General features: G+C 35.1%; 1 protein-coding gene across 1 annotated transcript; it reads left to right on the forward strand.

Annotated features, from left to right (window-relative positions):
* The first annotated feature begins 6,990 nt into the window (after positions 1-6,990).
* On the forward strand, positions 6,991-8,897 carry LOC101312264. The gene has a single exon (XM_004302752.1). The coding sequence runs from the start codon at positions 7,065-7,067 to the stop codon at positions 8,895-8,897; it is 1,833 nt and encodes a 610-aa protein (XP_004302800.1). The 5' UTR covers positions 6,991-7,064.
* The last annotated feature ends 559 nt before the right edge of the window (positions 8,898-9,456 follow it).

Here is a 9,456-nt window from a genome sequence, read left to right on the forward strand (position 1 = left end):
CTCCTCTATTCAAAGCCCGGCCCTCACCTCCAAGACTTCCTTCCTCACATGAAATAGCTTTTTTAGCACGCTTCCACAACTTTAGTTTGCCGCTATTCATCTAATGGCTGCTAGCTTCTCAATTTTTGTTGAGGGCTTAATCAAATTGGGTTGAGATATCGTCCTAATCTCAACCCCTACTGCTATTCATCTATCGGTTGCTTATCAGTTTGCTTAACATAGATATACCTATGAGATATTGCTTGAAAACAAATTAAACACACTCTACCAATTTTTTATTTTTTTATGAATAATTTTTGTTCATAACATAAGGTAAATGTAGCCTATCCCGATTGTCATTCCTGGTTCCGTCCATGTGTGGTTCCAATCGTACTTAATTAAGTTATTTTGACATATAATCTATAATTGTCCAATAAAAAAGAGCTGGATATATATCATTGTTGATGATGACCCGCGCGCGTATTGTATGTAAAATGGATTTAATGGGATAAATAAAAGTTTAGGTGGGCAGAGAGCTATAGCTATGAGAGACAGAAAGTCTTGTTATTTTGAATTGGCCTATAACAACACATATAGCGCGCAGCTGCACCTCAAGTATTTCAATCACGTATATAACATCAATATATTACGACAAAGTATCACGAAGGTGAAAGGGGAAACACTTGGCAAGGATCTTAAGAAAACGAAAAGGATCCAGTTTCTGATCACTCAAAGCTAGAGGCCTAGAGCATCTACAGCATGATTGATAAATTAAAAAAAAAATTAGAGATTTGTTAATTTTTAAATAAATCTTTGTTGTGGTAATATACTTAAAAAGTTGATAAGCAAAATTGACAAATTTATTAATTCAGAAGAGAGAATTTGTTATTTGTCAATAAATAGCTAAGTTTTCTCTAATAACTATTCTGTTGAAACAAAACTCTCAAAATAGATTAATAAATATAATTTTCATTCAAATTTATAAACTATTTTATCCACCATTGCTGACCAATTTTAATTGTTTTCCAACAGCATCCACGTAGAGTACGTGAACGAAGCATTGCCATGTATAATGTGGGCATGCCTAGCTAGCGAATGGGGAGAAGCCAAGCGTACGTTTCCAATTAATTAACCTCACAGCCATCTCATGACTTTCAACAACGAAGTTGGCATATCTGATCGATCTGTTGAGAAGTTGAGATTATATGGTGTACGCATTTTTTTTTTTTCCATGCATGGCGTCAACTTAGTTAAGCAGCCGTCTAAACAAGACCAACGTACTGTGGCTATATACTTCAGCAGATACGTATGTCATCAAATTCCACAGACAAATACATGCATCATGCATGTGATAATATATAATATATAGTATACGAAGACCCAAACTGGCATGGTCCTCCGTCGATTTAAAATCAGACAGTAGCTAGCCGTTTTCTTGTTGCTTGAGTTCATATGTGTCTGGAAAATTTGAGCGTCGTAATCAAAGTGAGGCTAACTTAACTATTCCAAATAGAAATCCAACTCGATTGGTCAAAAAATGGCGCCAAGACTGCGAAATCATATCACTTACCAAAGTCATGGTGCTCGATCAGCGGTGTGTTTGATCTGGCTAGCTAGCTAGCTACCACATTGCGCAGTAAAGAGAGATCGATGTGACAACGATGGCTCTCTATCTATATGCCCTCGCTCCTATCCACACACGTCTAAAACCAATAACCATCTTAAACATGCAAAACCCTAGCTAGCTAGCTACCAACCAGTTCGAGCTCGCTCTTTCAAAATTTCAAGATTTGCCCTAACCTCACATGTGAAAACCCAACCGTTTGTGGTACGTGGTTATTTGTTGCTTGTGAAAAATGAAAGCTAACTTCATTTTTCATAGTCAATAAGTAAATGGATCAAGAAATAATTGAAATTTCATCGTGTGGGCATATCGGAAGAAATTAAGTTTATGGCATTGTTATTTCCCTTTCTTCATACGCATACAAACATTACAATCTAGCTATAGTTTCTCGTTATATTAATTATTTATTTTATCTAATTAATTTTGAATTAGTCTTGAACACCAACTAAAAATGCTTCCAAGTAATTAAATAATTAACCTCATATTCTTCATACCTAAAATGCATATTTCATGAGGGATCAAGGCAAAGACTCGATATACATTCATACTCTAAATAACTTGTTGAATTGATTAAGTAATCATGTACTCTAGACTTTAATTTCATACTCTAATTTTGGGTGATTATGTGGAGATAATGCTACTAGATAGCTAGAATGATAATTAACAACAAAAATGCAACAGGTTGTAACTCCGAGCTAGTGTTCAATCCAATAATGCCTATATATTAAAATTTTCGTTCTCTTATCTTTCTGTTCAAGAAAAACGGGCAATCTATACGCGTCCTATATATTATCCTCAATATATGCCTAAACCCACTTCCCCAATTGATTATCCCATGCAATTAGCTTAATAGTTTATACTGTTAATTAATTTGCCCTGCCTTAATTTCCATATAATTATTTACACACAAATTAACGTACGCGTTCTCTGGAAAACACCATAATGCTATAATCCAAATCTAACATGCTGCTCTCCGTATGGTCTGGAATCCGTACATCAAATTCTGGAAATGAGACAACGATTGAAGTTAATTAATTTCTGCTTTAAGATATATATCACATGCTTTTAATGGGAAACAAAAAAAAATAACATTTCTTAAGCACAAGCAACACGGTGAGTGATGATGATCTAATGATCCAACGACCTTATTAGCTAGGCCTAAAACGACACTGTTTGAGACAAATTATTAAGACTCGATTATATACATTATTTATCAGGGAATCATATAATAACTGGTATTATATATATAATTCTGAATATTGGCACATATATGCTAATTCATTTGCGCGCTGTAGTTATATTATTTTTGTTGCATATGCCAGTACAATGTTGCAAATCAAAGCAACTACTTGATGCTTATATTCGATCATCACGTGCTCAAAATTAAAAATCTTCGTAGAAGAAGGTTCTTTTTCTGGTTTGGAGATTATGGAACAGAACTGGACTGGACTGGACTATATATGAAAAAAGTGCACCGTTATATTCCATATGTACGTGGGAATTGGAATTGGATATATAGTTTGAAACAACATTCTTGATTCGTGAGCCATCATTGCTTTGTGGAATTTTATGATCATGATACAATTATATATCGACTAGCAGCAGGGTAAATTTGCTTGCAATATATAAACAATTAGTACGTATTGGACGGGGTCTAAATAGCAATGCTACTAGAATGAATTTATATATACAATACGTTCTTATTCAGAGCGAAGCTTCATTTTGAAATTAAAATGTGAAGTTTCTTATTTGACTCATTTTTCGGTCATATTTTTACATTTTCACCGTTCAGTTTGTAGAACTTAATACATAGATCACTCATGCCAAATTTCATTAAATTTGATGATTGTTAAGATACCGAATTAAATTAAATCAATGAATGGTCCATAAATCTGTTTACTCAGAACTGTTTGTGTAAATAACGATTATGAAAACTCAAATGATCATCAAATTCAATGAAACTTGGCATAAGTGATCTATGTATTAGGTTCTACAAACTGAACGGTGAAGATGTGAAAATATGACTGAAAAGTGAGTCAAATAAGGAACTTCACACTTTAATTTCAAAGTGAAGCTTCGCTCTAGATATAAACTGTATATATATATACACACACCAATGTAAATGTGAAGAAGTGCTTTGGAACATGATGCAGGACTAGTTTTGCTTTTGCTACCGTTATTTAATTTCGACCTTTTGAAAAGATAATTAACTATGATTTATAAGTTGATGGAAACTCAGTTGGGAGTTGAAACATTATTGGACTCTCTTTATCTAATGATTACGAAGCCTAATCTCACTTTTCATCACCCTAATAACATTGCACATAATTTGCCGGAGTCTTAATGAGAGAAAACGAAATTCACAAATTTTCAGGACATTTGCACATAGACATATCTAACATTATTTTGTTCATAGACATCTAACAATATTATCTTGAGGACAACAAGTTGCATAGACACAGTTGAATATTACATGTATGTTATCACATATACTAATGCATGCAATATTCAACTGTGTTTATACAACTTATTGTGCTCAAGATAATATGTGATAACATGCGTGCAATATTCAACTGTGTCTATACAACTTGTTGTGTTCAAGATAATATTATTAGATGTCTATGAGCAAAATAATGTTAGATGTTGGACCGTTGGAAACACAATTTGATCACACAAATGGCTCCTCTAAAGTCAAATAGTAGTGTCTTATAAAAAAAAGTCAAATATATAGTAGTGTCGTATCCAAAAAAAAAGTCAAATAGTACATGTAGTGTAGTATGTCCTCACACACTAATACAGTAACTAGGGAAATAATTCACGCTAAGAACATCCAATTAAAAACTTGTAATTAGCATCTACATGCTCAAATCTAACTAACATAATAAAATAGGTGGAGGCCAGTAATGACTAATGAGATAAAACTTGATTGACGCCATAACTTATTGCATACGCTATATATAACTTGACGCTATAACTTTCCAAAGTTGATTATTCGCTTAAGATCGTGAGCTAAACCAAATGCATACCAAACACCACAATACAAGACAATATAAACTAAAATATAAACTAAGGTTTTCTATTTTTTCTGAAATGACATTCATGGGTACTCTTTTGTGAGTTTGGACTAGGGTATATGATATATATAGGGTATAAGGTTAGGGTATAGTTTTAGAGTTTAGGGTTTATGACTTAAAAAATCAACAATAAACCCAAAATGGTCTTTGATAAAATAGCTAAAATAGTTTTTCATAATGAAAAACTATATGTCAAAATTTAAATAGAATGGAAGACCACGCCAGACTGTCATATGGTCTTACGGTATCACTGAAAAAATTATCATGTGCTCCAAAGAAGCGTTAATAAGCCGCAAACAACGCCTAGCACAAGATGATCATAATAAATCTAGATTTAACAACATAACATATTGTATTCGATCATGAAATGAAGGTTAAAGAACGTTGAATAACCTAAAGGTAGTGTTAGAGGGCCTTAATAAGGCCTAAGATTTATAACATTAATCATATGTGGCATGTCATGTCACATAGACATATCATCAATTTAATAAATCTTGTCATTTCATTCTTAGGTAAAAATACAATCTTAACCTTAATAATTAATGAATGCTACATACTAATATGGAATATATATATATATATATATATATATATATATATATATATATATATATATATATCTTACTCTTTTAATATGGATGAGTATATACCAAATTTAGTTAATTTATTGATAATAATGACCAAGTTAATAATCATACCAAATTAAGCTTTTATACCATAAATCAATTTCATAAATTTCTTAAAATTTCCTTCTATCTTTGTGAATCGAAATTTAGTTCCATTTTAATATTTTATTTTTTCAGTTTAAAATTATGATATCTATATATAAGCCATATTTTGTATCGAATTTTTAAAATAAAATAAAAAATAGAAAAATTTCTATAGAATTTATTTTGGACGATTACGTATATATATACACTTTATTTTGAACGAATTATATATATATATATGTAAAAAAAATTCCCAGATGAATTTGTTTTTTCTTGGACAAATTATATGTGTGTGTGTATATTTCATTAGAATTCCTGTTTTTGAACAAGTATATTCTCATAAATATATGTATTTTCATGTTATATGTTACGTTCAATCTAAGCATGATAGTGATGAAAAGAAAACAAGAAAGAAAATGCTAGAAATATATATTTTTTAATTATAAAAGAAAGACAAATCAATTTTTTTCTTTTAATAAAAAGACAAAATAATCTAGAACCATTAGATTTGGAAGGATACAATTGTATTTTTGCTTAAGAATGACATGACATAATCTTTTTAATTGGTGATATGTCTAGGTGACATATATAGCATGCCACCTAAGATTAAGGCCATAAATCTTAAGTTTTATTAAGGCTAATTTTTTTTTCCTAACCTGAATTATACACACCACAAAATCTTAATAGCTTGTAATAAAGACTCGTGTAAAGGTGCTTAATTAAACTATTTTTTTTTTCCTATCGATTGATCAAGCTTGACTAATTGTGTAAATGTGAAATGTTAAAATTTCAACGTGAATAGCAAAGGATTCTAAAAGAAATAAAATGGAACGAAAAATGGAATATGTAATAAGAAGGGTTAAGAACTTAAGATTCGTGAATGATATGTGCTTAATTATCACACAGTCATGTTGAACAAATCAGCCATTCTTGATTTATATTTTCTTTTTCTTTTTTTTTGGGTCAATATTAAAAAAAAAAAACTATATTTGTATTTTTTTCTTGCTGGGTTCCTTTCGTATAGTTCAGGTGAAAACGTCATGGCTGATTTGTTAATTACTCGTTTGAACTTAAGTTTCGTAAGCACCAAACTATCAAATTGTGAAATACACGCTTACGTCCCTACCATACCAATATATGCAATTGAAAAAATGGAGCCAGAAATATTGGAATATTAGTCATGAGACTCAACCTAATTTCCAACAGAGATTAGGTCAGCCAGGTGAAAAACCATGAGTTACTATTTACTTGTCTTAAGTATACCTTCTCTTGCAAGTTAGGTTAAATACAAGAAACCAAAAACCTCTTATTTTAAAACGAATTATTTGTCCTCTCAGTTTTTACTGCATGTGACTCTAACCAAATACTATAAGCATGAAATTGTCGTATCAAATCAATGAATGAAACGCGTCAGAGTCAAATACATGATTTCATTTTACATGACTCCCCAAGTCATACCAGTTTTAAAGTCAGACTCCAACATGTTGGTCTTTCACAGCCTACGTCGTCGTTCCTCTATCTCCCTCTCTATATATACCCCCTCCTCCCACATCCCAAATCCAAATGCAAATCCCACTACTCCCTAAATCCCAAAATCCCAAACCACAAAACAAACACCATCTCAGACCTGAGAAACTGAGAAGTGAATCACATACGGTATCACCTAGAGCTTGAAAAATGCCTGCAAAAGGAATGAGAAGCCTTTTCTTTCACGGAAAAGCACCATCCTTTTCATTTTCATCTCACTCTTCCCCATCAAGAAGCTCCATTTCATTTCCAACCCCACAGCGCAACAGCAGCGCTGCTTCTAACATTTCGGAGACGATGGTGGAGGAGATCTTGGAAAACGCAGCCGTTATGATCATGAAATGGAACCCGGAATCTTCTGCATTCGGGAAACTCACCTCCTTATTCTACGAGAGCAAACCGGAAGCTCGACAATTCATCAAGTGCGTGAACGACCTTCAGAGAGTCATGCATGTCTTGGTCTCAGAGGATCCCACCTCCGAGAAGCTCGTTCATTCCCATAACCTCATGCAGATTGCCATGAAGCGTTTACAGAAGGAGTTTTACCAGATTCTGTCCATGAACCGAGCTCACTTGGATCCCGAATCAGTTTCGTCCCGGTCCAGGTCTTCCCGCTCAGCTTCCAGCACGTCGGATGACGACATCGATGACGGAGAGGACGCCGATTTGGCCGGATATTCCATCTCCGAAGTGGAACATGTTTCTTCCATCGCCATGGCTGACCTCAAATCCATAGCGGAATGCATGATCTCCTCCGGTTACGCAAAGGAGTGCGTTCACATCTACAATATGATCAGAAAATCAATCATTGACGAAGCCATGTACAAGCTTGGAGTCGAGAGAATTTCCTCTTCTCAGATCAACAAGATGGATAGGGAAATTGTGGAGCTCAAAATCAAGAATTGGCTGAATGCAGTGAAGGTGTCTATGACAATACTCTTCAACGGAGAGCGGATCCTCTGCGACCACGTTTTCGCAATCTCAAAATCCGTAAGAGAGTCTTGCTTCGCTCACATAGCAAGAGAAGCCGCCACTCTTCTCTTCGGTTTTCCTCAAGTACTCCTCACCAAGACCAAGAAGAGCTATCCAGAAGAAACCATCTTCCGTCTTCTCGACATGTACACCGCAATCTCCGAACACTGGCCGGGGATAGAATCCATCTTCGGTTTTGAGTCAACCGCCACAGTTCGGTCTGAAGCGATCAACTCGCTCGTCCGACTCAGCGAGTCAGTTCGCTCAATGCTTTCCGAATTTGAGATCTCTATTCAGAAAGACTCATCAAAATCCGCGGTCGCCGGCGGCGGAGTCCATCCTCTGACTCTCCGTGTGATGAGTTACCTTTCTCTCCTCACCGATTACAGCAACGTCCTGGCTGACATTTTCATTGACTGGACACCACCGGCGAAGCTGCCCCAGCCGGAGTCTGAAGACACGTCGGTGTCGACGGCTATATCTCTCCGTATGGTCTGGCTCATACTAGTCCTTGTTTGCAAGCTCGATGAAAAAGCCAAACAGTACAAGGAAGTGTCCCTATCTTACCTCTTCCTCGCAAACAATCTCCAACACGTAATCTCTGCAGTTCGGACTTCAAATCTGCAGTACCTTCTCAGCGGGGAGTGGACGTCAAAGCACGAAGCGAAGGTTAGACAGTTTGCTGCGAACTACGAGAGGTTAGCTTGGGGGGTCGTGCTCTCATCGTTGCCTGAAAATATATCAGCAGAGATGTCTTGGCAGGAAGCGAGGTTATTTTTCCGCAACTTCAATTTCAGTCTCGAGGAAACGTATCAGAAACAGAAGTTGAACGCGGTACCTGATGCGAAACTCCGAGACGACATCAAGGCGTCTGTAACGAAGAAGCTTGTCTCGGTTTACAAGGAGTTTTACGATATGCATAAGGTTTCGGTTGGTGGTGTGAGAAATGCGGCGATGTATGTCAGATTTACTCCGGAAGATGTTGCACATTATTTATCGAACTTGTATTAAGGGAATGATGGATCTTCATCATGTTTTTTTTTTTTTCGGCGAAGTTTTGTATCTAATCGCCGGTGCAGATGTATAGGGAAAACCTGAAAATGGATGAAACTAGTAAAGTGAGTCATCATTCATTGTGATTGTTAATATTGTATGAGAACTTATTACTTTGTTCTTAATGATCGTCAATCTTTTTTTATGAGCGCGCAATTGAATTTCTCAACACTGAATGCCCAACTTGACATTGCATTAATGAGCATAGATCATTTAGACAATACTCTAGGTTGCGCGCGCGTACCATTTGGGGCATTAAGAATAGTTGAAACAACACATGATCTTCATGTCGATGTGATGATGAGCTTAATTGTATATGCTCCATCAAGAACACACATAATCAGGGGCAGAACCAAGATTATGCAAAGGCCTAACCTCAAGGATCGACAAGAATGAAACCTACATTATTATGAAAATGGTGTATGTATTACGTAGATACTCAAGTTTAATCTCTAATTACTTTCCAATCGTTATTTTTAAGAGATGGATCGGATAGACACATATACCCAATCTAAAC

Source organism: Fragaria vesca, linkage group LG6, assembly GCF_000184155.1.
Source record: "Fragaria vesca subsp. vesca linkage group LG6, FraVesHawaii_1.0, whole genome shotgun sequence".
Classification (NCBI taxonomy): Eukaryota; Viridiplantae; Streptophyta; class Magnoliopsida; order Rosales; family Rosaceae; genus Fragaria; species Fragaria vesca.